Raw genomic sequence first — 27,447 nt, forward strand, 5'->3', positions numbered from 1 at the left:
CCGTTTAAGGATTTCTTTGTATTATTTAAATATGCATGACCTGTTGAATACTTAACCCTCTCCGGGTACTTTGGCCTACCTTAAGATCTGTGGAGCTGCGTATTTCGGTCAGGAGGCGTGTCCGGGTGCCCACTTTTACAGAAAGGTCGAGCAGGCGGCGCAGGAACACCGGCGGATCGTCGCCCGTGGATCTGTCCTCCACGATGAGCTCCACGTGCCTGCGCACCACATCCTGGCTCTTCGTCCGGGCGAACAGCGTGTAGTGGCCGGCATCCTCCCGCTGCACATGCTCCACGGCCAACTGAACGGCATTGCTGGTGGCCGTGATGCGAAAGCGGTCAGAGTTCTCGATGGGAATATCGCCTCGGGTCCTATAAATCACAAGAGGATTAGGGTCAGCCTAAAAGTAAGCATCTAAAACAGCCGGAGCTTTGTAAAGGGACTTTAATCCTTATAAAATTAAACCGCTTAATAGATCACCTTTTCCTGTAGACCGACGAGGCGGAGGAGAGAGTGCCGTTGATTTGTTTGTGCTCATTGCACTGGCAGCATTTGGAGCATCCGTTGCCCATGGCGTTTGACTTGGTGAATATCAAAACTACGATCGCTTGCAGTTGAAAGCTAATTTGACCGAATTCACCTCACTTTCCAATTTAAGTCCCACGGAATGTCAAACTCTTTTCATTATTAAATTTTTCAAATTTTAATTAATATCTAAAAGTTGTAGCCTAGACAACCTATTATTCAAGAAACATTAGCTTTGAGTTATTGAGTCATGAGATTCCTCGGTCTAGGGACTTGGTATTTTTTGGTATATTTGGATATATCGTTTTATGCCTATCGACGGCGATGCAGTCAGTTTTCATACATTTTGAAAACAGACCAAGTTGAAATAACCCTCCACTGTAGTAAAAACCGTTTATTTATGTTGTATGATATAATTAATAGTTGTTCGGGTTGTATCTGTGACATCTCGAAAACGTGCAAGTTTTCCATTTCCTTTCATCTTGGTATTCTTTGCTAATCGACGGTCACACTACATGCTTCCAATAGGATTTATTGACATAAGCTTTTGTAAGTAGCCTTTTAGGGGGTCAAGAAATCCTTCGGTTTCCGTTCCTTATAATTCCCAAGAACTTATTCTGCAATGAATCCTTATAAATAGCACTTGTATTGGGATCTTCTCAGCGGTCCATTGGATATTTGGCTGTCTTGAAATAGGCCATTTCGTGGTGCAATTCTAGTCCAATGCAAAGCCAAATATGTCTTCCATTTTAAACGCCTTCACGGCTGAGAAAGGGGGACGCCCCAGTAAAATGTTCAATTTAAAATGCACTTGAATCTTCAAACTAAGGTTTCTGGAATAAACTTTCAAAATCTCTGTTCGAATTGTCAGAAATGTGTTTGCATGAAAATTTTCCGTGAAACTGAAATGTATGTTAAATGAGAGAGCCGCTTGAAACAATAGCACACTGAAATAATGTTCGCTCTGTAAACTATAGTAAACATAAAACTATATATACGCTAATAAAAATCTATCTCCCTCCTCCCACTTCCCAAATTGAAAATCTATCAAATGATGTTGAACCCATGAGAAAAGAAGGGTTTGGTAGAGGAGAGAAAAAAGTAGTGAATTTGGTATTATTGTGTAGTGCACGGTATTATATAAGTAGTAAAGTAAAATCAAAAGAACATATACAAGTTTGGAAAGCTTGGCATTGAAACATATCTGATTAAATCGAATTGAGAAGAAAAATAATTCCCATATAAATTAGGAAAAATAGTTCGAAGATATTTGACTTTAATAATTGGTAGAATTGCACTGGAAGATTCGCTCTCATATATCCAACAAGACTGCGGTGTTTTTTTTTTTTACCTATTTTGTTAATAAGTTATACTGAAAAAGAATTTAAAAGAGCGGGCGACAGTTTCCTATTAAGCGGACATAGGGAATAAAGCTGCTCAGTCTCTGGGATACATCAATCAAAATGTATCCAAAAAAAACATTGCACACCAAGACTTAAAAAAAATCAATTAGTTTGGGAAAAAGAGCAGTGGAAGAGTAAAAGATTCAATCTGTTGGAGATAAATGCACATTTCTCGTTTGAAATACGCGTCGAATGGGTTCTCATTGTAAAAATCCGATGATCCGTTCAAAAGTTATCCGGAAAACAATATTTTGGGGGACTTCTAAGAATTAAAATTATATTTCATTTGTCAGTTTGTCCCAAAACGTTATTTTAGGGTCCTTGAAATTAAAAACGATGGTAAACAGCTTAATATAAGAAACTTTAGATCTACCCCTTTTGGAAAAACTCTAAAGCTTGGCGGAAAATCAGCTATAAATAGGTTAACTTCTTACCCCCTTAACTTGAGAACTACTAAAGGTACAGGCTTATGCTATATGTCGTTAGAAAGGTATTTTTAAATATTGTTTACGTTTTTCTAACATGATTTGCCTATAAATGGATATCAGAGCTTTTGTTTGTTCGTCACTAGATTTTTGCCTTGTTACGAGGTGTTTTTGTTTGATAGACAATATGCCATTGATATTAAACCATTCCGTCACTATGTAAACAAAAATGCATTTTCTAGGATATTAAAATTTTGTTATGTCGGTTTATCTTAATTACTCATATTGCACGTGCAAACATTTACCAAAATATTTGAGGCGCAAGAGTCATTTATTTATGTGGCATAATTATTGCCCAATAAACGCAAACAAACAGGCACCGCAAACACCACCGCACGAAAACAATAATAGCAGTTTTGTGAAAGAGAAAATTGGTCAAAATATTTCTGAATCGAAGTCGAGGCAGGAATGTTTATAAATAAGTGCTTGAACTTGCTTCGCTATTAATTGTATTTCGCATTCGGCTAGAACCGCGCACTGCAATAATTTAAACGCTAGCTAGACAGCAACGCGATTGCCAATTTATTTTTGGGCTGCGTGTTTTTTGATGTTCAGCGCTGCTAATAACTTGTTGTTTCGCTGTCGTTTTCCCTGAGTTCGAGAATTTTCAAATTGTTTCTTGTTTCGATTGTGTGTCTGTTGTTTGGGGGTTCCTTGGTGGTTTCTTGGGGGCCCAGCGGCTTCGCTTTATTTATTTATCCGTTGCTCTCGCGGATATTGCCAAACACTGATCGCACTCTCTACCTATGTATTCCGCTTTGTTTCTCCGCCAGGCGCATTATGTAATTTTCGATTTCGTTTGAGAAAAACTATTTTCAACACTTTTAGGGCATTTAATTGAAACGTTTTTGACGCACACCGTCGAAATTCCTCCGCTGTTTCCCAAGACAACCCCCAAAAATAACAAAAAATCCAAGGCAGACGAAAGTTTCGCGGCGATTTGTTAATGTGGCTATAATTAGACGTTCGTTACAGATCTCGGCCAGCGATCCCGCCACCCTCATCCACCAGGTTCCCAGTTATTTTTTTCTAAACGCGTCCCGCTGGAATTCTCGAGCAATTTGATTGATTTCGATGTGCAGATGATTTATTGAGTATCCGCCGCGTGGACACCCCCCGATTGCACGAACCAGCACGTATACGCAGTGGTGGGTATATATAGAACTCTCGTATAGCACTGCCGCCGCACTGCTGCTATTCTGTGTGTCCGCCCGCTGGGCAACGGATATGTTAATGCGCCGATCGTCGAAGTGGAACTGGCCGCTCAAGAGCTTCCGCGGCCCATGGTGAAAAACCAGAGAAAATCGGGACGTAACCCCAAGATGTACCCGGTGCTCTTTGGCGGCGCAGACGCCGGTGGATCCGCTCTGCTCTCGGTCCGCTCAATTGAGCAAATCCGTCGCCGTGAAGGGGAACTCATATGCTAATGCGCAAATTTTGGCATTCGGCATTATGCACAGCAGACCGGGCGGAGCAAGGACGGGTGATTCACCGGGTGCACAGGTAAGCGAGGGAAAATAGACTTCTGCCCGACAGATTTATGACTTACCACTCGAATTTGAAGGGCAGCAGTTCCGGCTCATCCTCCTCGGCGCAGTCGATCTTCACGAAGAAGGTGGCTCGTTCGTTGGGGATGCAGCGGATCAGGGAGCTGGAGTTATCGCTGAACGTGATGCGAGGTGGTCGGCGCTGGTCCGCCTCGAATCCTCCGTCCTCGCCAGGAGGCTCTGCAAAGTGGGTTTAGAGCACATAGTGCGTTAATTATAAGCATGACTAATCGCTTTATAGGTCTCGATGGCGGAGGAAGCCGTCTGCCGAACAAATTATCATAAATATTTGCGAAATGTCAAGAATTGCCAGAGGCATACATAAACACACATAGTTATGCCGGCAACAAAGGAGGAGATTCGGCAACTCAAAGTCTATTCGCCGTTAGAATACCCTAATCAAAATAACTACACACACAAAAAAAGATCATGGGTTCAATAGACCAATACGTATGTATAGTTACGTAACTATTAAAAACTTTAACCACTATTCAAAATAGTAATTTATATTTTTTGGTTGCAATGCTTACTATTTAGTTGTACAAATACGAGAAAATAGTTAATTGTGTGTATTTTGTTGTAGTGAGAGTTACTATTTCATTGGTAAAATTGGCAATTTGATGGGCTAAGCCCTTGACTTTGACTCAATAGTTTTCTTCTGTGTATAAAAAGATGTCGAACATAGATTTCGTTATAACTAACTCTCCCCATACATAAACTTGTGGTAAGTAGTTCTAAAAACATATTTCTGTAGAGCCCGTGATATGCAAATATGACAATTTATTAAAAAAATTATTTTATTTGTTTTTATTTCACATAAGATAAATACATAGGAAAAAATGTGACCGGCTCAGCATTTCATAAAGCTTTATCATGAAATTGCAATTTAAAGTTTTAAAAATAAATAAATATTTGTGAGAATTTCGAGATGTTCTCCCCGATTTATAAAAAGTTTCTTCAGACATTATTAACTAAATGTTGTGTATATTTTAATAGAGATTATTATAGTTGTTTAACTAAGTTGTACGCAAAAACTATGTAAAATTGTCCTTGTTTTTAAAGAAGGTTTTTATAAACGAAAAACAAATTAGTACTACATTTATACCCTGTACTTCTTAGCCTTTAAAATGTATCTACTGGATATTAAAAAATTCTTTTTAAAAAAGTTATAGTAAATTGCACATTTCTTTTTTCCGAATCCAAAATCAATAAACATTCCGGTTCTTGGACTAATAATGTTTGTGTTTACACTAAAAAGTTCGCTTGTCCCGTGCTCATCCCCACACCCTGCACAAACATCGAGTATTCGGAATATTCACTAAAAATAGTTCCAAATATTATTCATACGCGTCAACAAGCACTATTTGCGAGCATGTCGAATCTTCTGCATGGGGAGCCGTAATCAAATGTGATTCGTAAATAGTATTTCGGCAGTTGGGAACGCACGGTACTCGGTACTCGGCCCGCGATCCTCGCCGGGATGCGGACACAATAATGACACTCGGCCAGCGCATATTCCAACGTACAATTATGAAAAATTCTCATACTCAATTCACAATTACGTAACCGCACTGTTGGCCGTACAATGGCGATGAGGAGGAAAACGGAGACGGAGCCCGTGGCAGGCCATAAAAATACATGGCGCAGCCACACAAATAGCCATGAAGTACTCTACTCGGGTCCGGGATCGGGATCGCGAACGGGAACGGGCCTTAGGTGGCGAGAAAAAAGGAGATTCTCTCACTTTCCCGGCGCCGGGGCACTTGGACGATGATGCTTACCCGCGGCATTGGCTGCTGGCGATCTTTCCATGCTCAGGTCTCGCTATATAATTAGCCGAAACAGGGCCACTTTGGCATGGGACTTTCAGGACTTGCTGTGTAGGATTAGGGCGCAGTATGGTCGGTTGGGTATTTTCAACGCGGCATTAACCGAAAGCGATTTCTTTCTTATTTATATTTAGAACGGGCCGCACACAAACGACGGTAGAAATTTGAATTTTTCCGTTTCCGATTCACTGAAATGAAATTTTCCGCTGGTAATTACGCGTATTCGTCGGGCACAATGGATCGGTAAATGTGTAATTAGGATATATTCACATTTTCGGCCTGTGGCATTATTTGAAACAGTGCTGGTGCAGCGGATATACACGTATTCCTCTTCCAATTCCAATTTGAAATCCACCAGACACTCGCACACACTCACACTCGCACTCACGTTTGGGAACACAGAGATGTTCTATCTTTCTATATATAAACAATATGTACAACACAGCATCGGCGTTCGAATGGCGCACACCACGTCCAGCAGACACCTCCTGGATCTCCGATCGTTTTTCTCAGACTGAACCGAACTGAGCTGAGCAGACAGATCACCAGCAGCAGCCATGTCCATGTCGGATAATTTTGGCTGCCCGAGAAGAGAGCTCTCCTCAAAATAATAAGAGATGCCGCGCATGTCTTCTGGTTGGGGGACTACTCTCACCCGATGGTAAAAACAGAATGTACACAAGGCATTTAGTAGGGCTCTCAGGTAAGTACACATCTCCACCTGGCCAAGGCAATGAACATTTAATCCTTTTGCTTAGGCCTAAACACACGCATACGATTCATAGTAAATATAGTTGACAATTGATCGAAAAATAGCAGTTACAAAATACCAAATTGCACTCAGCGGCGCAACAAGTGGCGACAACTTGTTGCCTTGTACGTTAGTTAGTAAGTTAGTATTGTTCGATTAAGCTAGTCCGTGTTTCAATCCCAGCTCCTTGCCTCAGACCGAGTAGAAGTGCGAGTTGAACCTTGTGCGGCACGAGGGTTCCGTGAATGGAGAAAACCAGGCCAGCGAGAAGCGACCGAACACCGACTGGATGCTCTTGAGGCGCGACTTCTTGGCCCAGCGGGCCTCCTCCTTCTTCAGCTGCTCGATGCCCTGTTGTCAGAGAGAGAGAGAGAGCGGGAGAGATGGGAGAAAGTTAGCCGATAATGCCGTGCTGAGATCTAGCCAAGCACCCACCGTCTGATCGTTTAGGATGGCCGTCAGCTGAGTGGCCAGCATGATGATTGTGAATATGCCGAACATAAGGCCCTCGAAGGTGAGAAAGAGCAGCAGGAAAATAGTGGCCGGCGGAGAGTACGGCGAGCAGGTGCGCCAGTCGTTTTTCACGCACTCCGCGAACTGGGTGAGCACCAGGAAGAGCGTGTGCACGGAGATCGAAGCTATGTAGAACTACGGATCGGGGGAAAGACCATTTAACTGGCGGCTCGAATCGATAAAGAGCGTTGCACTTACGGTGAAGAGCACAAAGTACTTCTGGTTGTTCTCGCCCACGCAGTTATTGACCCACGGACAGTGGTGGTCCATCTTGCGGATGCAGCGCTGGCAAACGGAGCAGTGATGGGCCCGCTCCGGCTTGATGCTGCAGCACTTGGGGCACTTGTAGAACATCTGGCCCTCGCGGTAGCCCATCTGCTCTATCATCTCCTTGGTGGCGTTTCCTCGAGGTACAGCGCCCTGAAAATGATTTGACTACGGTTACAAGTATTCATTAAGTAGGAAATGCTTAAATAGTAACTATATTACATTCTGAAAATATCAAGTTTTCAACAAACAAACAAGTATGCTATTTCGAGTAAATAAAGTCGAAAATATTGATTATGAGTCATGAGCTTATGAGCTATATATTAAAAAACATAGATAGGGTAATAAAAAGAAAGGAAACTATGACATCTGTCGTGCAGGTGTCCTATAAAATTATTGAAATTTAAACACGTAAAAATATTTCGAGAAACAGAGTTTCGTTTTGTAGAATACAAACCTTTAATTAAACTTATCACAACCTTACAAAACAAATTTCCAATTTACATGGTGAAAACATTTTTGCACGCATTATTCGAATTGGATTTTAAATTAGCGTTGTAAAGATTATTGTTTAGTCGAAAGAATATTGTCCTATATATTTAGATACCTAGATTTAGGGAAAATATTAAGCCAAAATCTGAAAACCCCCATTTAATCAACCTCAAAAAAATACGACTGCTGTAGAATCACCTATGTTTTCCAATAATCATGCCCATCAGGCATATCTGCCATCCACATAGATAAGGTGCAATGGAATACGAACCCCCCCCGAACACGGGCCATAACCCACTCACCGGATCCGAGAGCATTGTGCGTATGTGCGAGGCAAAGGCGAGGAAGGCGAGTGCCTGGAACACGATCATGTTGATGGTGCTGAAGACCGTGTAGTTGCTGGGCAGGAGGATTAGCCGCATGACCACGAACTCGGCGAACAGGATGAGCAGCCAGGTCATGACCACGCAGACAATGCCGCAGATGTCCTTGACGCACCAGGCCTTGTTCCCGCAGCATCGGTTGTGCTGGTCGACGCCACCGAATCCTCCGCTTCCGCCGGGCGAGAGAGCTGAGTAGGAGTAGTTCATGGTGTCCGGATCGAGCCCACGCTCAGGTGACGCATCGGCCTCGTCAATTCCCTGATAACGCCACCGGACTGCGGACCATTGGCCAAAATGCGTTTGATAAAGGGGCAAACACGGAACGGAAAACACAACCGTACCAATCTGCCATTCACTGTGGGTGAGATGGTGTCAGCTGTTCGCCATTCGCCCCGGGCGGTAACATGGGGGCGGATAGGCGAGGTGGTTTCGTAAAATCGTTCGTTTATCTTTCAACTTAATCCGAGCACAAATACAAGTATAACAATTAAAATAGATACAAGGAAATATGGGGCCCTATCTACAAAGTTTTCAATATCAGTTGTTATGCAGGCGTTAGCTTGGCCTTGGGCTCCAGCAGGGCCCAGAGTCCGGCCAGCGATGATATCGCCCCCAGGAGTCCAATTGTCCGGGGCGTGAGACTCGTGTAGCCCAGGGCGGTCAGGGGAATGAAGAAGTCGCACACATTCTTCACCGTGTCCACCACAATGTCCTTGTGTCCCTGTACGAGCACGTAGGACTGCAGGGCCATGCGCTTGAAGTCCTCCGACGAGTTGATGCTCGTGGGAATGCGGCAGCGGGAGATTCCGCCCTTGCAGCCGGATCGATGCAGGTCCAGAACCCTCAGGATCTCGTAGAAATCCCGGCACAGGTTCATTATGATCGAGAAGAGCCAGTACTTGTTGGCGATGGTGGACCAACGTTTTGCGTTCACCGCCGTCAATCCTGTCCTGGCCAGCCAGAGGAAGTGGTCGGCGAAGAGGAACAGCGACTGGGACAGCTTGCTCAGGGTGAGCGTAACTCGAATGGTGAGATCCGGATGATGGAGTGTCTTCAGGGTGCCGTAGAACACATCGACGCACTTGCCGAAGCGGAGCACTGCAATCTGGAGGGATTAGATGGGCACTTGAGTGGTCGAGAACAATACCTACACTTCCGGAAGGTGCTCAGGATGTATTCGATCGTCTTGAAGTTGTCCACCAGCGCTGGGCTGGAATTGGCGGACTCCAGCGAATCCCACATGGCCCGCGAGGCATACTGGACGAGTCGAGCGATCTTATCCCGACCGCCAGCCTGGTTGTTCAGTTGCACCAATCGATCCATATTCATGTTGTGACCGCACGGTTAGTTGTGCAGCAAATTCAAATTTAAGCTAGATCCAAAATCCAAAGGTCGAATGTTTGGCTGAAGGGACTCATCAGCTGTTCCTACGTTTCGCAGTGAATGGCAAGACTTTCGTTTTGAAAAAGGCGCGAGGCATAGGCGTATGTGAAATTATTAATGGGGTTGCGAAATTTATATTTAATTCAGTTTTTTGTACACCCTTATACGGACTGGATGTATCTTTATGCACAAAACACCGCCCACTTAAATATATAAATAATAAAACAACATCTTTTGTACAAACCAAAACATTTTACTTGTCTGAAATAAATAATTTAATAACCACCTGCTATAAATTTTACCCTCTGATCACTACGCCTCTGCTAGCAAAAAGAGAAAAGCGTATTTCTCAACACTGCTCTCCTATCATACACAGTGTTGCAAATCATTCGCATTGTTGAAAATTTGTCTTCGCCACGTAAAAAGTGGTCCGATTTTGGTTTTCGAAATACCTGACACACAACTAGCAAGTACACCATGGCGGTAAGTGCCTCCATCACCAGGACAACGCTCTCGAGGATTACCCAAAATCGTTTGTCTACTTGCAGCCGCAGCAGAAGGGCAAACAGGGCACGAAGGGCGCCAAGCAAATCGTCGAGGAGAACAAGACGACACTGGCTTTCTACCGAAACATGGCCATTGGATGCTCTGCACCCGCCCTGCTCCTCAGCTTCCTCGTCTTTGAAGTCACCAAAACCTCGGTGGTAAGACGGCGAACGTCCACCTTAACATGGTTAATCATAAGCCTCCTACTCCCCCTCAGTTCATGCACATCCTGGCGTTGCTGATCCTCGGCAGTTCCTATCAATTTATGGTCTTCATGTCGAAGGCGCAATACTCTGAGAGCGGGGCTCTTGTGGACTCCGGCAACGATTTGAACATGGAAGGCGGTATAGCGGAGTAAGTGCACCAAAAGGAGTATCCATCCACTTTGCTTACACAAGACTTCCCTACAGAAACGTCAAGGACCTGATCATCCTCACCTCCGGCACGTTGCTGCTGGCCCTCATCTCCAACTACTTCTGGCTGGTGCTCCTCCTGGCGCCCGTGCGCGCCGGCTGGATGCTCTGGGGCACCGTCATTCAGCCCTGGCTTTCGCAGCGAAACGCCCAGGACGATAATCCCGAGGTGGACGAGAAAAAGCAAAGGAAGATGGAGCGCAAGATGCGGCGCATGAGATAGGAGACACCTCTCGTTGTGCTCTAGTGATTAAGGGGTTCCTGGTTTTCATGAGATTCTGCGCTTAGTTGTGTGTGCGCTTCCAAATTGTTAAATGTTCAGCAAATTAAACTGCTCGAGACAAAAGACAATTCACGGTTTTAGTTAGTCAAAGCATTTGTGCGATTTAATTGCGGTGAATTTTCCAAGACGACAGGCTCCGCGAGGGAAATTGCATTTCCTCACCGAGGTGCCGCCGAGTTTTTGTGCATTGTAAATATATTCGTGTAATTGTTTATAAATAAATGTGCTTCAGTGCAGCAGGAACTAGTGCAGTGTCCGTTTCTCTTCGAGATGCTGGCAAAGGGAGCGTGGGACTCAAATCATAAGCAATAAAAGAAGGGCGATAAAAATAAAATTAAGCTTTTGCAACAATTTATTCTCTTGTTGTCTAGACAATTGTGAGCATCCAAACTAAAGTATAAAAGTATCAAATAGTGTTATGCTGGGGTACTGTTATGTAGTGCGGCTCGGAGCACTAAATTTCACTAGGTCTAGATTCCAAAACCCCAACGGGCTCCAAGGCTCGCACAGCTTACAAGAACAACGAGGGTAATGATGGTAACTTAAGAACTTTAAATGCAGGTTAAGTGAGAGGGGAAGGGAATTGGGGAGAGGCACATGCGCGGATAGACCGGGGTGGATCCTTCCAGCCAGGGGAGCGGGTTACTCCCTGCCTAACATCATACATCTGTGCTTAACTACAACAACTTCCGAATAATATATATATGCTTGTATATACGTAAATATATAACATCGACGCGGCACTATCTGCCCGCCTAGTTGTACTGCTCGGGAATGACGTATGAGATGTCGTCCCACGGGTGGCGGTACAGGCCCTGTTTGAGACGCTTCTGATCCATGTAGTGGCCGATAAATCCTATGCTACGGCCCAGGACGAACAGCGAGTTGATTGCACCCACATTGATGTACTCCTGTGCCTCCTCACTGAAAGAATAAGAAGAAAGTGTGTTAAATTCCTGTTTGCCAATCCACTTCCAGCTTTGTCCGCTCACCTGGTAAATGAGCCGCTGTTGCGCAGCATGTCCACGAATGCGGTAGCTATCACGCCGTCCACATTGAGGATAAGATTCGGTTTCTTGTTGGTCGTAATCTTTTCCACCTCCAGGGCGTATTTAAGAAGCGGGCACGCAGGGAAGTGCTCCAGCACGAATTCCTTAATGATCTTAACGCGCACATCCGGGTTGTTGATGGACTTCACTCGGTGACCAATGCCCAGGATAAGCTTGCCCTCCTTGCGCATCTTGTTCACGAACTCCATGGGATGCAGGTTGGTGTCGTACGCCTCTGAGAACTGACGTGCAGATCCATCCAGAGCACCTCCGAAGCGATCGCCCTGTAAGAGAAGTCATAAGATGTGTTACGATTGTAATGGTAAAATAGATCATTTAGATAACTTACAATGGTCAGCAGACCGCTGACGACGGAGGAGACCAGATCCTTGCCAGCACGGGCGCACACAATGGTGTTGTGAGCTCCCGAAACGGCGGGTCCGTGATCCGCAGTGACCATCAGACACATCTCAAAGAACTTGCACACGTAGGAAGGCAGGCAACGCTGGAACCACAGCAGAGAGATAACGCCGCCGATGCCGACGTCCTTGCTGAGCACCTCGCTGATTGGCATTCCTGCGTAGATCAGCTCCTGGCCACGCTCGTCGCAGATCGATGTCATGAAGGAGGCGGGCTTCCGGATGAGACCCAGCTCACGGGCCCACGAGTAATCCATGGGGACTGTTGGTGGCGGCACCTCCTCCTTGGGCACAACACGACCAGTCTTCACTAGCTCGCCGTACACGTGATGGATGAGCTCGCCCAGTGTGTCGAAAGAATCTGGAACGTAGGCGCCGGCTTCTCGCAGGCTCTTGTTCTTAGCTGTGGCCGTCTCCTGATCGGAATTCGCGCAGGATCCGGCGTGGCCAAACTGGACTTCGGAAGTAAACATGCTGGCGCAGGTTCCAATGCACCAGGCCACCAGAGGCTTGGTAATACGACCGTCCTTCAGAGCGGCGCACACGTCGTACTCCTCGGTGCCACCAACTTCTCCCAGCAAGACGATCAGCTTGGTCTCCGGATCGGCTTGATAGCGCAGAATGTGGTCCATGAAGGTGGAGCCTGGGTAACGATCTCCTCCGATGGCAATGCCCTCGATCACGCCGTCGGTAGCCTTCGAGATGATGTTGTTCAACTCATTGGACATTCCTCCGGAGCGGGAAACATACGCCACACTTCCTGGACGGTACAGTTTCGAGTGCAGGATGTTGTCCAGCATACCGCCGGTGTTGCCAATCTTAAAGCATCCGGGCTTAACACCTCCCACGGTAGCGGGTCCAATGATGGCGACTCCCTTTTTGTCCGCCTCGAGGATCAGCTTGCGGGTCATGTTCTCCGGAATTCCCTCGGCGATAATGGCCACTGTCCGGATCTGGGGGAATTCTAGCACCTCGAGGGTCGACTCGTAAGCGCTGCGCATGGAAGCGAAGTTGACCATAACATCGACATCCTTGTGCTTGTGGATGGCATCGGACATTTTCTTGTACACGGGGATGAGGATTTCCTTGTGACCCCAGTAGTACTTCTGCTTGTGATCCCCGGTGAAGGGATATACCATTGCCACCACAGAAGGCTCATCGCGTCTAAAAGATTAAACAAATATATGAGTGATTCTTTGTGAAACGTATCGAGATTTTCATTATGGTCTCAAAACGGTTTCATATTTTTATCACGATATTATACCATTTATACAGGATCTTAAAAATATTAGAAAAATGTATCCATTTGACAGAAGCAAAGATATGGCGATGCCCTTTTTTTGTTAAGATTGTGTATAACTTTAAATTACATGGAGTAAAAAATAAAAAAAAATTCTCCTTAATTATTATTTTTGCCAGCCTTTCAGATAAAAATAACTCCCACAACAGTTTCCAAGCAAATTATAGTCCAAACTTAAAAATAAAAAATTCAATCGCGGTTTTCTGCAAATCGGCATTTTTCATTTTTATAAAAAATTATTATAATGTTCTAAACATAATCCTTGTTGAACCCTACAAATTTTGACGTGGGACCTCCATGGGTTTCCCCAGAATTAATTAAAACAGTTTATATTAAATCAAAATCAAAGCAGTCTTTTCTTGTTATTACTATTAAATTATGTTGTAACGAACTGTTTTCGACCGTTTTACGCGCTACTTAAACGACGCGACTAGCCCAGAGATATTGTACGTTCGTCCCACCAAATTTATGTTGCAAAATGCAAGATATCCGATTGGGACAAATCGGAAAACTTTATTGTTTGTCTGGGCTGGAATTTTGACCTCGTCAGCTAGTTGCGGTGGCTTACATCGCTTCTTTAAATGGGAGCCCACTTTCTCATTTTATCTCATTTTAATATTCTTTTCAATGATCCTATAAAAAATTAATTCTATCAGCCCAAGACAAACAATACGGATATCGGATATCTTGCATTTTGCAACATAAATTTGGTGGGACGAACGTACAATATCTCTGGGCTAGTCGCGTCGTTTAAGTAGCGCGTAAAACGGTCGAAAACAGTTCGTTACAACATAATTTAATAGTAATAACAAGAAAAGACTGCTTTGTTTTTGATTTAATATAAACTGTTTTAATTAATTTTGGGGAAACCCATGGAGGTCCCACGTCAAAATTTGTAGGGTTCAACAAGGATTATGTATAGAACATTATACTAATTTTTTATAAAAATTAAAAATGCCGATTTGCAGAAAACCGCGATTGAATTTTGTTTTTTAAGTTTGGACTATAATTTGCTTGGAAACTGTTATGGGAGTTATTTTTATCTGAAAGGTTGGCAAAAATAATAATTAAGGAGAATTTTTTTTTATTTTTTACTCCATGTAATTTAAAGTTATACACAATCTTAACAAAAAAAGGGCATCGCCATATCTTTGCTTCTGTCAAATGGATACATTTTTTTAATATTTTTAAAATCCTGTATAAATGGTATAATACCGTGATAAAAATATGAAACCGTTTTGAGACCATAATGAAAATCTCGATACGTTTCACAAAGAATCACTCATATGTATTTGAGGTTGAAATAATTAACAGCAAACTCAGACTAACCTGCAGATAAAGTCAAAATCGAGCATCGACTGCACCGCCCGCTGCTGCATGCCCCACACAATCGCCTTGGTGGTGTTGGAGAAGAACTTTCGGTTCAGACTCGATCCGTTGCGCTGAGCACCGGCGACGCTAGCGCTGTCGCCCTCATCTGCTGAGATAGGTGGTAGTTTAATCGGTTTAGCTGCGGTCGGGCTCAGGGCTATCCCAAATGGAACGAGTCGAGAGACGAGAGTCGAGATCGATGTCAGGGATCGATTGTATGATGATGGAGGAGCAGAGAGCGAGATCAGGACGTGTAGAAGATCGACAAACCAATACGATACACAAACAAACACATTACACGAACACGGGGTTATGAGGGATCAGATCGGGTGCAGATCGGTTGGCCAAACGAGCATTTCAAATTGGTTTCGAATTTGGTTTTGTTAATAATTTGGTGGAGGATTTTGTGGATATTTTTTAGTTTTTTTTTTGTGAGTGTGGCGACAAGATTCGTTGTCGTTGTAGTCGAGGGCGAGCAATGCAAACATACAAAATACAGAGAGAGAAAAGAGAGAGAGATCAGATAAGTGAGGACGATCGATGCGTTGCATTCTGTAGCAGGGATACAAACAGTTCATTGAGTTACAGCTAAAATGGATTAGTGAGATCCCGGGTTAGCCGCACACAAACTCTTAAAACACCCAGCTACTTTACAATTCATTCTTATCTACTTACCGGAACCGGAACCCAAAGTCTCGGTAGCATCGCTGGCCGCCTTAAGATCTGCCTGGGCCTGCTGTCCACCGGGCAGCAGGAAGTTGGCCGTCGAGAACTCAACGCTAGACACCTGGGGAATAGGTCGCTTGCCCAGCGCCATTCCGCAAATGGCGGTCATGTGGGTCTCGGGTCCAAAGACGTGCAGTGGGATGCCCAGGGTGCTGCCAAAGTCGCGCATCTTCCGGAGACCCTCCTGGTAGTTGGGTCCGGCACGTCGCACAAAGATCGAAACATTGTGCTCCACGAGCTTGGGCTGGAACTCGCGCAGGGCGGTGATGATACCTGCACAGAGAATCACATTTAGATTGATGGCTGATTAGATAGGCAAGCTATATCTCTCACCTTGGAAGGTCGCCGCCACATTGGTAAAGTTGGCAATGCCACCTCCAGTAATCAGCACCTTGCCATCAGGATGCTTTGGGGAGGAGGTCATCAGGTTGAGGATCGTCTTGGCGTACTCGTAGGTCTGCTGCTCCGAAGGAGCTCCACTGTATTCTCCATAGTTGGCCAGCTCGGAGGCTCCACCCAGATCACAGATGGTGTCTGAGTAAATGACACTGGCGCCACCGCCCGCCACCATTGTCCAGATACGACCGTTACGATTGAGTATCGTCAGCTTGAGCGAAGCACCGCTCTTGGCGTCCAGATCGGCGATGTAGGCCTCCTCGGGATAGGCATCCCGGCCAAACGGAGGAGGGTAGTCGATCTCGCCCCACTTGGGACGGCAGATGAAGTCAGCGGTCGAGTCCAGCTTGGCCGCCAAATCCAGGATGTACAGATTATCGGCCGTCACCACCAGAGGGTTGATCTCCAGATATGTAAAGTACAGGTCCACATAGGTGGTGTACAAAGCGCTAATGAACTTGGCAATGCGCTCCTTGGTGCCAGCATCCTTGACCTCCTTTAAGAGCTTGCTCTTAACGTCGGCCAGCGACAGAGTGGAGTTTACAGGGACGTCCAACTTCACGGCCTTAGCATCCACATCGCCAATATCCACGCCACCCTGGTGGTAGAATAGGATGGTGTCGGCCGCGCGGTGCGAGTAAATGCACACGTACATCTCCTCAGCCTGAAAGAGTAGTTATAAGCAATAAATAGACATTCGAGGAAGAAAAACTATAGATAACTTACATCCGTGTGCGGCACAAAAGGCTCGATGATGAAGTTGCGCAGCTTGCCGACCGCATTTCCGATCTTCTGGTCCTTGTTGAGGCGCTCACCAATCCACTGCTTCACCTGCTCGAAGGTCTTCTTGACACCAATCAATCCCAGCTTTCCGCGGCGCTTGATCAGTTGATCGGGCTTGACCACCAGAGGCTGCAACAAAAGAAAAGACGGTGTTAATTAAATGTGTACTAAATTTAAAATGAAAATAAGCGACAAATCGTTGAACTTGAGCTTCCTGAGCTCAGAGCCGGTTCCAACGACCAGCATCTGTCGGCAAGATCAGCCGATAGCGCCAGGGGTCGTTCCCGCGTCATTGGCAATGACAATGCCAGTGCTCGTACCCCTACCCGAACCTATACTTGTGCCCACACAAAAGCACATCTCATATGCTTATTAGAAGATCGTACGAGTGTAAATTGAGCAAACAGTACGAGTATGAAATGTCATCCGAGTCGTCAGGCGATCAACTTTGTAGTGTAATTATAGCCGAAGGAACTCTAAAACACAGTGGTTTTTGCCCTTTTTCCATAAATTAGTGACTTTAAAGCTGTCATATTTGTTTAAAAATCACTTTTTGTTTTTCAAATGTAAGCACTCAAATAAAAGGTGGGATCAAAAAATAAAAGTAAATTAATGTTAAAATTGGATCATATTAAAATTCGGAAAAATTAAAGTATTTGTGACGTAGGAAGACCACTGTGCACAGTTTGTTATTGTGCGAGTTGTATTGTGTGTTCAGACTAGAAGTGGTTGTTTACCCATCGCACTTGGAGGGGTAAACATCTTTATCAACGGGGATTCTTCAGCAAATACAATCACTAAGTTAATATAAGTATTTGGCAACTTCCCACGGAGAGGTAACATTGGGATATGTCATAAATTCAAGATAAGAATTGAAGTACTCTAAAAATAGGCTCCTAATACTTTCTTCTTTATAACTTAATGAATTGGGTACCCATAATTTTGGATAAGATTATGCCTTATAGATTTCCACCATAGTTTTATTATTGCAAAAATAAATACCCCCTTCTTCGAATAGGATTTTTAAAATTTTCCCCTTCTGGTATTCCACTATACAGATTCCCCTTTAAGATGAGCCTTATAACTGTGAACGCTCCCTCCAAAATCAACAAATAACTTAAAGATAAGATTTAAACTTCGTGGATTTCCACCTTCTGCGGAAAAAAATTCGTGACAGATAGAAATCTATTAAAATCCAACTTAACTATTTCGAATTGGACTAGATATAACCTCTACCTCTTGAAATTAAACCTAGTTAGGTATGACCAACGAGACGCTCCCTCTTAGATCAACAAATAACTTAAAGATAAGATTTCGACTTCTTGGATTTTGATGATAGACGCTTTTCTACAAAAACAGTACATATTAGTTCCACCCAATCACCCAATCTACCATAACAACAAGCTTCACCCTCAAGATAAGTGCTGGGCTACAGCCAAATTTTCCACTATCGATCAGAAGGTCAATCAGAGATAGGTGCGTGATCGAGAATCCCAATCTGCTCCACGCACGCTTATCGTGCTCGCAAATGAGGTGAGCCTGATCCGCCGGCGGATAACCAATCGGGCCAAGACCACGCCACACTACGCCAAGCCACGCGACCTCCGACTGGGAGCCCGGCGAGCCATCTGATAAAAGCTGGAGTGCGCCGTCGGGTGAGCCGTGCGCCCGTCCGTCTACCCTGCAGATTCCGGAAAACCAATCGCCCGTCTGGCGCCCAATTCTTTCTTATCAGGAGCCGCGCTTAGTCATCCGTCCACGGCGTGGTAGAGCTACCACCACGAGGTCAAGTTCAATGACAATTCAACAATCCCGCCTAGCGTTTGTTGTCGCTGTCCCAATTGTTGTTCTTGCATATCGGCTGATTCGCAATCGTCGAGTTCCGCGGCTATTTTTAACTGGCACTCACCGTGGTCAGCAGCCATGGATTGTCGACGGAGAGCTTGGACCAATCTGTGCTGGAGTTCACTGTAGCAAAGCGGCAGGTGGCCACGCCGGCGCCATGGGTGTTGAGGTGGCGGTTCAGGATGTCCTTGCCGGAGGCCTCCGTGATTGCTTTCGCCGACATGATGAAGCTGTAATAGAACAAGTTCAATGGTTTAGCTCGATTTATAGCGTTCTTCAAAGACGAATAGAGGAGGTCTCGTGTTCGCGCGTCCCGTTTGACTTTGCCTGTACTTTCAAACTTTGATTTATTTACTTAGAATTGATTAGAGCGCGACTGTGTGCAGGTGCAATAGGTTTCGAGTTCTCTTCTAAGTGTGCGTGCTGGGTTTAGCTGGGGTTTGGACTTGAGTTTGAGTTAGGGGAACCAGGCAATTAGTCAACCTGCACGTCGTCGCGTCTGGGAGTAAACTGAAATCGAATATGCGACAGCACCAGCCACGAAAATGAGCCAGCAACAGGCGTATTCTGATTTCGATTTCGTAGCGCTGCCTCGGCTTGGGCTTCGGCTTCGGGTGTTCAGAATTTCGGGTGATATGTGTGCAGCTCTACTCGCTCTCTGGGAGATTAGGGCTACTCTACAACGGGATCTGGCCCTGGACCACTGAGTGTGTGGGGGAACTTATTCGGAACCGGTTATCATCATATCATTGCATCGAAACGAACCCAGTTAGTCAGTGGGTCACCTTAACGGAGGGCTGAACTTTCTCCGAAATACCTAAAGAGTAAGTTAGTGGCATTGCTCGCGAATTGCTTCCGACTTGCCTGGAATCTAATTCGAAAAGAGAGCACTTTTCAAAGGGGGGTGATGACTTTGCAAGTACACCCGATCTAATTTACATCTGGAAACGAAGTTCACGCCTTGCTGATGCGTATGGAAATTTCGACCGCCTGGTGAAACTATGTATAAAGCGGAAACTAAAAGCGAATGTTGTAAGCGGTGAAAGTGGGCAAAATCAATAAGGCAGTTGCATCACCAAACAGCAGGCCATGCTGCCGTTTATCGTGGCCACTGCTTATTGCAAAATATTTTGCAGATTTTCGCATTAATATTTCTGCAAGATTGTGCGAATTGCGTGTGTATGTGTGACTTGTGTACCGATCTGTGCGAAATCTCTTCTATCAATGTTTTTCCCGCCCTCGCCTTCTTTTTCGATCAGATCGGGGGGTGAATGTGGCCGGCAAAGGCTGATGACATCCTGGACACTCACTTTAATTATCTCAGCGTCACGACCTGCGATTATTATTAACACGTAAACTAAACTGCAACTTTCTTTTGGTTGTCGTTTCTTATTAACCTAGCGATGGCAAAGCCGCGATGGGCGGGAATCGATAACTCTTTCACTGTTTTCTCTTGGATACAAGGCGATATAATTGGGGGAAAAACAATTGGTAGCATGCTTTTCGGCGCGACTGCGAAAGGCCTTGCATTGAAGCCTGGACTCAAACCATTACTCAGAATTTAAAGATAAAAAAAATAAAAAGATCAACGGAAAATTTAAAAAGCTCTTAAAAAAAAAAGAAAGTATGTTCAATTGAAAGTAAGAAGAATACATTTGTAAGGCGATTTTAAATTTAAATAATGCGTGCTGATGACTCTAAAATAAAATATGGTGATTTGCAGTAAATCAAAAACCTTTATGTTGACGAATTGCTACAATTTGAAAAGGGTGTTTGTATTGAGCAGCTGATAAACAGCTGACTAAATTCCCTACTTGACTGGTATTTTCTTGAGCTGGGTGCTTTGTTTGTATGATCCCAACGGCCACACCGATGCCCGATAATATTTATGTTATGATATAAATAATTATAATTATAATTTGATATTTAAAAGTTAATATTAAAAAGTTTTCTTTTTAACTCCATTAAATACTCCTGAGGTTTTTGGAGCAATCGGGTTATTGGCTCCCTCGATAGGATACCCGACATGATGTCACAAGGCAATAAGTACTGTAAAATATGGTAACCCTTATATAAATGACGGTAGTTTTGGTATTTTTTAGATTAACAAAGTATCCTCCTGATATCGAAGAAGAAGAGGATCCGATAAGTTGGATAAATAACACCAGAAATCGAATATTTTTAGCCAGCGATATTGGATAATATAAATAAAACGCAGCGCCAAGGAAACCCCGATCGAGATTAGTAGCTGGACAGGAAGTGGGCCACCCGGAGCAGCGCAACCGCCGCCCAAAACACACACACTCACACACAGAGGGACACGGGAGGACAGACGCCATGCCCACACAAACTCAGCTGAGGCCGATCCCACGGCTATTCTTGCTCATCCTTATCTTCCTGCTCACACTGAGTGCCAGCGGCGAGAAGGTGCTGCAGGAGAACTTTCTGGGACTCCAGGAGCCGCCAGTCCATGACCTGGGCGAACTGCTGCGCGACCTTCGGCTCGTGCCGTCCCGCCTAGACTTTGGAACGTGGTCCGTCGGCCAGGCGCGCACTCAGACGGTGACGCTGTTCAACCAGCACTCCAATAGAACGCTCCAGCTGAACGCGGTGGCCGGGCCAAGTCCGGCGTTCTACAGCAGCTTCCTGGGCTCGAGGGAGGTGCCGCCCCAGGGCAATACCACTTTCAGCGTGGTATTCCTGCCGCGGCAACTGGGCGCCATTGCCGCCGATCTGCTGATCCACACCTCCTTCGGCCAAGCCGAGCTGGCGGTGCGGGGCGAGGGCAGCGAGTGCCCGTACCGACTGAAGCCGCTGGTGGGGATCAAGGCGCCCATGAATGCGACTCTCACACCAGAGATCCACATGTACAATCCGCACGAGCGGCCGCTGCAGATACTCGAGGTAGGATCACTTTAAAGCTGTGCATTTCCAATATTCACTACCACTTCTTACCAGATATACAGCAGCGGCGGCGAATTCCAGTTGGAACTGCCCAGCGGCGGGTCTGAGGGTCCACAGAATCTGTGGGAGATACCGCCGCACACTTTGAAGCCGGTCATTAGGATCTCCTTCCATGGCCGCACTGCTGGTAACCACAGCGCCTACATACGCATCAAGATTTCCGAGCCGGAGCTGGATCTTGGCCAGGAGAACGTCCTGGTTATTCCCGTCGAGTTCGAGATCCTGCCAAAGCATTCTCCGTACGTCCGCAATCCGCTGGCGGACTTTGGCCGTGTGGCCACCTTAAATGCTCCGGATGTCCTCCAGTTCAAGCTGGATGTTCGGAACGACGATAGCAGCCTGCTCTTCGGCAGCTACCTACGCAAGATTCCGGGTCTCTCGTTCGACGCCAACAACACGAGCATCATGTTGGATCCCAGGCTGTTTGAAGGCAGCGAGACCATTAATGATCTCCTGGTGATCAAAAGTAACCAGTCCAGTTCCATTCCCGAGGCGGATCAGTCATTCACCGTGGTGGTGCGGGCAGAGATCTTCCATGGAGGTCTCTCCTTCGATGGAAACGTCACAAAGTTTGTAACCACTTCCGCAGAAGGCGGAGAAAGTGCACCGCTGGAGAGGAAGCGATCGCTGGTGGTGCGGAACAACTTCGCCATGCCCCTTATTCTATTCAACGTGAGTCTCACAGACCCCGTTGATGAATCCATTTTGGAAGTAACCCCAGTGGGCGAACCCAGGATACTTCTTCAGCCAGGCGAGTCCGTGGAACTCCTGCGCCTGAACCTGCTAAACGACCAGGTGGCGTTTAAATCCTTTCTGAGGATCGAGACGAACGTCACGGTCTTTAAGATTCCTTTGGTCTCATGCAGTGGACGCCTACATGTGTCCACGCAGCCATTTGTGCTTAAACTTTTCCAGGATCCACTGGAGGAGGAGGCACACAACCTGGAGCTAGATCTGGGCACTGTGCCATTCGCTGAGATGTCACGCGACGGATTCGTGATTCTCCGCAACGAAAACCCGGTGCCCGTGAAGATTACCAACTGGTTCTTCAAGCACCCAAAAACCGTCTACTCGCAGTGCACCTTCCTGGGCTGCCGCTCCACGGAAGGCCAACATCTGATGAGTGCCGAGAATGAGACAAAGGGCTGGCATTTATGCACAGAGCTTCGCGCCGGTGAAATCGCCGTGTTCAAGGTGGCCATCCAGACGTACGAAGCGGATGCCACGTTTGGAACCCTTAAAGTGTGGACGCCATACGAGGTGATTCGCGTGCGCGTAAAATTCGAGGCCTCGGTGGGCCACTTGGAGATTGAGCAGGAGCAGCTCAACTTCAAGAACTGTTTTCCTGGAAAAATGTGCACCGCCGTGCTAAGCATCCGCTCCAGCTTCACACACCCGGTGCACGTAAAAGGCGTATCCTTTGCTCTTCCGGCGGGCCTGCGTTTCAAGGACTTCAACGCCAAGGGCACTACGATTGCTCCGCAAACGCTGACCAAGGTTGGGCGCATCTACTTCGAACCGGCGGCCCTGTGTCGGAATCAGTGCTACATCAGGGAGTCTACGAATGATCTAGCCATCTTCCCCAGCGTTCCAGGAGGAGGCGATGGACACGGTGGCGTTATCAACAATAATCTCCTCTATGACGGAGTGGAGTTGCGGCAGCGCACGGAACTCTTCAGGCAGTTGAGACGCCAGCTTTCATCAATGTCTCTGACGCTACATAGCGAGGAGCTACCTCCGTTAGAGCTGGACTTTTCCGTACCCATTGAGTGGCCAAAGCTGGTGCAGTTTCAGCCAATCCCCCCTACACCGGCTATAGAGGTTGGCCAGGTACAGCGGCAGTGGATCACGCTGACGAATCCCTCGCAGAACCCGCTTCTGCTCGATTACTTCCTTTCGGATCCGGCTTTTGCACGCCGTACCCAGCTGTCTCTACCGCACGAGGTGATCGACGTCAGCTCAACAAGTTGCTATCTGACAGATAAGGAGGTTTTTGCCTTGCCAGATGCCGGCGATCCCATCCTGCTGCCAGGAGGTGCCAGTCTGAACATCCCCATCACCTTCAGCGCCCAGATGCCGGAGAAATACTGTACCCTGCTCCACGTAAGGAGCAATCTCACATTGTATGAGGCCGTTTGGCTGCAGGCCCGTGCCGTGCAGTCGCAGTTCCGTTTTGGGAATCGGCGGCCGGGATCCGCATCGCCGTTGCTCTTCGAGATGGCTACTGACCAGTTTCAGGGCTGTCAATCCGGCAATGGGGCAGTGGTAGCCACCCGTAGCTTCACTGCCCGCAACTCGGGTGTAATACCCATGAGGATCGAAGGCTTCCTAGTTGGCTCTCTGCCCTGTGAGGATTTTGGCTTCAAGGTGATGGACTGCGAGGGATTTGATCTCGGCGAGAACGAAACCAGAAAAGTGGAAATTGCTTTCAGCGCGGACTTTACTTCCTCGAGGGTCAAACGCTCCCTTACGCTGCTGACGAACCTCACCTACGATATAAGCTACCATCTCCTAGCGCAAATGCCTGCAGAAAGTGTGGAGCTGTGCGCCTCTCATTTGGTGAGACCCGGATGGGAGACCTCTCTGAAGAACGCCGCACTTGTTGTGCTCCTGGCCAGCTTTGGTCTGGTTCTGGTGGCGGCTGTGTTTGATGCGAAAGCCATAATGGCTCAGCAAAGTGCCTACGATGCGGCCAGGAACAAAGGACCCTTGCAGCCAACTTTTAATCTACGGAATATAGTGAAGCTGCAGGCGGAGGAGGCAGCGGCTAAAGCGGAGGCTGTGCAACAGCAAAAGGCCAGAAATGGCCAAGTTAAGGAACTACGCAAGCGAAGTGTAGTGAACGCGACATCTAAGTCAAAGTCAAAGTCCTCCTGGTCACCATGGAGCATGGACATGAATGCTCTGAGTAAGCATCTGCAAAAAGCAAAACCAAAGACGGTGGTGAGCACCCCAGTTACTCCTCCTAAAGCTGCTGTTGCTGCTACTGCTACTACAGCACCCATACCGGAAGCTAAGCCGGTTAAAAAATCTTCTACGCCGTCGCCCCAAGCTGCACCCATCATAAATCAAGTTCGGCCCCAAAAGAAGGTGAAACCGACTTCTGCAGTGGCCCCTCTGGCATCCAAACCCAAGCCGGAACCCTCAACCCAGGTCGTGGATCTACAAGAAAAGCCGTTGGCCAAACCCAGTCCCCCGCAACAGGAGAACATATCGCCCAAGCCCTACAAGGCACCAGAGCCGCGCGTTCTTAAGGAACAGAACGGATCAGCAAAGAAAATGGGCAAGACACCGGGAAGAGAGCGGGAAAGGGAGCGCCGCAAGGAGCAAAAGCTGACGAATGGCTCGGGAAGTGCTGGTGTGGGATTCAAGAAGCCGGAGCGGAAGCAGCGTCAGAAGCTGAACTTTGGGCAGACCACAAACAGCGCCACGCCGCCATCCTCGCCGGATGCTCTCAAGTGCATCAGCTCTCCTTGGGAGATGAGCAGTCGCGCCTCCTTCCGGGATGTGGTGCGGACGCCGCAAATCGCGCCCACTGACAACGGCTTGGGTTGGAGTCACGGGTCGTCTTCGAGTGATCTAGGACCGATCGGGGACAGCCGCAAGAACTCCACGCCACCGACGGTGACATCGTTTTGGGAACCTCTTTCAGCTACGGCCAGCAATTCGTTGTTTGCCAACGCGGAGGTGGACTTCTCAACTCCAGATGGTAAGTAGCTCTTGCGATTACGAGTTTATAAATTCCTAATGTACATCACGTTTTTCTCGAACAGTTAACTACGAGCAACGGGAACGGGAGAAGCAGCAATGGGAGCAGCGCAGCGACTTGATCATACAGCAGCAGCTACTTTTACAGCAGTCCCAGAAACTGGAGTATCAGCAGCTGCAGCAGGAAAAACTTTCGCTGCTACCGAATTTGGAGCCAAGTAACTGGGCCACCAACTGGACGCCGCTGGGATACAGCTCCTGGCCAGACGCCACACCCAGCATGGCTGTTATGCGTCCTCCGCCAGGTCTGGAGCAGAACGCACCCCAGACGCACAACCTTGCACAAGAACCGGTCCTGGCGGGAGCGGTAAATGGAACTGCAGTTCCCGGCGAGAGTCTGCCCACGCAGTACGATCCCTTCACCTCGCCCAGCTCAATCTGGTCCGATACATGGCGCCAGTCCTCGCAGCGCAACAACCATAATCACATGAACTAAGGGGATGACGAGGAGCAAGCTCACTGATCAAACCGAATCAACCAAATGAAATTCTTACCACTTAGGATACCTAGGATACGCGACGATGGAGGAACGCAGAATGATCTTTTCCAATTTGACTTTTGACTAATAAACGCAAAGATAAATGACTTTCATATCAAACTTTGTTCATTGTTTTGTTGCCAGTTGCGAGTTATTTCATCTATGTATTTTAGTTAGCTACTTTTCCTTGTACGAAATGATGCCCTTCTCGATGAGGTCTGGAATCTCTACGGCCAGCCAGGGAGCAAGCTGTGAAAAGGGAATAATCTTGTAGAGATCTATACTTGTAACTACAAGGCAACAAAGGGCTATACTTACACCCAGTGCCATGGCATGGGCGATGCCGAACTTGGGAACATTGCGGGCCCACAGGGGCTTGAAGTGATCCGTCAGGCAGATCTTGCCGCCCCGGTACATCTTCGCTGTCTTGCCGTCGAGCTCCGGAAGGGCGATCTCCGGCGCAGTGGTTGGGTACGTCACTGGAATGTCGAACTCCACGTCGAACTCGTACTTCAACAGGTTGTGCATGTACCAGCACTTTCCGAACCACTTGGTGCCTTCCTTGTTGGATTCCAGGCGGAACCAGTCGCTGCCGGACTGTTTGTTGTTCTCCACGTACTGTGAGCGGGAATAGTTTAGTGGAATCTCCGGAAATGACTACTGTATCTGGATCTGGAATACCTTGATCAGCGCCTGGTACTCCTCCTTCAGCCTCTGCACCCACACATCCTTTTCACGCGGCCCAGCGCGGATCTGCAGCAGGGGAATGTTGCTCAGCGTTTTCCGGGTGCTGTCGTCCACCATCTCGTCCGGAATATGGCCAAAATTAAGGAAAACTCGGAGGAAAACCAAAGCGTTGAGTTGACACGTTCACGTTTGTGCGTGCGAAAGAGACAACTGCAACAGCTGAGCCAGGTGGATGCAAGCAGGGACGTAGTCAAAAGTGATTAAAGGGGGTTACAATTGTAGTTAAAATTCCTTGTCAGGGGAATAACTTAACCATTTCTAGGGTAGGATATTATCCGAATTTGGAAAAAATAATATTACCGGACCTTTAAAACCCATTCTACCATCTGAAGGATATTATTTCATTAAACTATCGGGTGTTACTACTATTGTTTGTACTTTTTTCTAAGTAAAAGAAAAGACATACTTAAACTTAGATATATAAAACAAACAATTAGCGTCTTTAAATGAGACTTGACCTTTTTTCAACTAAGCAAAGATGCAATGTTGATAGCCAATTCATTAACAATCGATAGTAATCGATTTCTTGGCGCCAATAAGAGGCGGAAATAAATCCCGCCTTATAAAACGGAAATGATTCGTATTGTTTTAAGTAACCGTTCAACAATATAAAAGCAGCGGTACAGAACAAAATCTTGAAGAGCGTAACAGTGATAGTGTAAAATTAAACAAAGTCCTGAAAAATGAAAAAATTTTTTGGTCCAGTGACTACGTAAATATTTAACCCTTTATTATGGAATGAACTCTGATTTTGATGGGGGAAAAAAAACAAATACGCTTT

At 46.4% G+C, this 27,447-nt stretch overlaps 7 protein-coding genes across 22 annotated transcripts in view; 2 read left to right on the forward strand and 5 right to left on the reverse strand.

The window, feature by feature from the left end:
- Nucleotides 1-5,881, reverse strand: part of LOC119550040 (myosin light chain kinase, smooth muscle) — a 46,345-nt gene extending 40,464 nt beyond the window's left edge. For 4 of the 12 annotated variants that reach the window (XM_037858480.1, XM_037858485.1, XM_037858484.1 and 1 more), the window contains exons 1-3: nucleotides 5,742-5,879; nucleotides 3,963-4,140; nucleotides 80-371 (exon numbers count right to left, since the gene is read on the reverse strand). In XM_037858480.1, the coding sequence (XP_037714408.1) occupies nucleotides 80-371; nucleotides 3,963-4,140; nucleotides 5,742-5,772 (501 nt within the window). In that variant the 5' untranslated portion in view covers nucleotides 5,773-5,879. Of the gene's footprint in view, nucleotides 1-79; nucleotides 372-480; nucleotides 718-3,962; nucleotides 4,141-5,741 lie in introns of those variants that run through there. The other 8 variants (XM_037858477.1, XM_037858488.1, XM_037858482.1 and 5 more) reach the window with 6 other exon arrangements.
- A 594-nt stretch (nucleotides 5,882-6,475) lies between these two features.
- LOC119551418 (palmitoyltransferase ZDHHC3) lies at nucleotides 6,476-8,552 on the reverse strand. The gene is made up of 4 exons (XM_037860760.1): nucleotides 8,115-8,552; nucleotides 7,252-7,473; nucleotides 6,976-7,188; nucleotides 6,476-6,891 (listed from the first exon to the last, which is right to left on the reverse strand). The coding sequence occupies exons 1-4, from the start codon at nucleotides 8,400-8,402 to the stop codon at nucleotides 6,733-6,735; spliced, it is 882 nt and encodes a 293-aa protein (XP_037716688.1). The 5' UTR covers nucleotides 8,403-8,552; the 3' UTR covers nucleotides 6,476-6,732.
- Nucleotides 8,553-8,622: 70 nt separating this feature from the next.
- On the reverse strand, nucleotides 8,623-9,620 carry LOC119551419 (peroxisomal membrane protein 11B). Its single transcript, XM_037860761.1, has 2 exons — nucleotides 9,347-9,620; nucleotides 8,623-9,293 (listed from the first exon to the last, which is right to left on the reverse strand). Exons 1-2 carry the CDS (start codon nucleotides 9,522-9,524, stop codon nucleotides 8,740-8,742), a joined length of 732 nt encoding a protein of 243 aa, XP_037716689.1. The 5' UTR covers nucleotides 9,525-9,620; the 3' UTR covers nucleotides 8,623-8,739.
- A 304-nt stretch (nucleotides 9,621-9,924) lies between these two features.
- Nucleotides 9,925-10,885, forward strand: LOC119549156 (transmembrane protein 208). Its single transcript, XM_037856942.1, has 4 exons — nucleotides 9,925-10,061; nucleotides 10,127-10,282; nucleotides 10,342-10,478; nucleotides 10,535-10,885. The coding sequence occupies exons 1-4, from the start codon at nucleotides 10,056-10,058 to the stop codon at nucleotides 10,758-10,760; spliced, it is 525 nt and encodes a 174-aa protein (XP_037712870.1). The 5' UTR covers nucleotides 9,925-10,055; the 3' UTR covers nucleotides 10,761-10,885.
- A 258-nt stretch (nucleotides 10,886-11,143) lies between these two features.
- Nucleotides 11,144-20,155, reverse strand: LOC119549154 (ATP-citrate synthase). 5 transcript variants are annotated; one of them, XM_037856939.1, is made up of 9 exons: nucleotides 20,020-20,155; nucleotides 18,774-18,939; nucleotides 16,808-16,993; nucleotides 16,019-16,745; nucleotides 15,635-15,958; nucleotides 14,918-15,116; nucleotides 12,219-13,452; nucleotides 11,813-12,153; nucleotides 11,144-11,744 (listed from the first exon to the last, which is right to left on the reverse strand). In XM_037856939.1, the coding sequence occupies exons 2-9, from the start codon at nucleotides 18,930-18,932 to the stop codon at nucleotides 11,576-11,578; spliced, it is 3,339 nt and encodes a 1,112-aa protein (XP_037712867.1). In that variant the 5' UTR covers nucleotides 18,933-18,939; nucleotides 20,020-20,155; the 3' UTR covers nucleotides 11,144-11,575. The 5 variants fall into 5 exon arrangements, with proteins under 5 accessions (XP_037712867.1, XP_037712869.1, XP_037712868.1 ...); XM_037856941.1 differs by lacking the exon at nucleotides 20,020-20,155 and adding an exon at nucleotides 19,065-19,225 and having other exon boundaries at nucleotides 14,918-15,065; XM_037856940.1 differs by lacking the exon at nucleotides 20,020-20,155 and adding an exon at nucleotides 19,065-19,225 and having other exon boundaries at nucleotides 14,918-15,068.
- A 689-nt stretch (nucleotides 20,156-20,844) lies between these two features.
- Nucleotides 20,845-26,030, forward strand: LOC119549893 (transmembrane protein 131 homolog). Its single transcript, XM_037858201.1, has 3 exons — nucleotides 20,845-21,613; nucleotides 21,668-25,382; nucleotides 25,447-26,030. The coding sequence occupies exons 1-3, from the start codon at nucleotides 21,047-21,049 to the stop codon at nucleotides 25,875-25,877; spliced, it is 4,713 nt and encodes a 1,570-aa protein (XP_037714129.1). The 5' UTR covers nucleotides 20,845-21,046; the 3' UTR covers nucleotides 25,878-26,030.
- Nucleotides 26,024-26,819, reverse strand: LOC119549894 (ubiquitin-fold modifier-conjugating enzyme 1). The gene is made up of 3 exons (XM_037858202.1): nucleotides 26,601-26,819; nucleotides 26,238-26,537; nucleotides 26,024-26,168 (listed from the first exon to the last, which is right to left on the reverse strand). The coding sequence occupies exons 1-3, from the start codon at nucleotides 26,721-26,723 to the stop codon at nucleotides 26,097-26,099; spliced, it is 495 nt and encodes a 164-aa protein (XP_037714130.1). The 5' UTR covers nucleotides 26,724-26,819; the 3' UTR covers nucleotides 26,024-26,096.
- Between the last annotated feature and the right edge of the window lie 628 nt (nucleotides 26,820-27,447).

The sequence above is a fragment of the Drosophila subpulchrella genome, chromosome 2R, assembly GCF_014743375.2.
Source record: "Drosophila subpulchrella strain 33 F10 #4 breed RU33 chromosome 2R, RU_Dsub_v1.1 Primary Assembly, whole genome shotgun sequence".
NCBI lineage: Eukaryota > Metazoa > Arthropoda > Insecta > Diptera > Drosophilidae > Drosophila > Drosophila subpulchrella.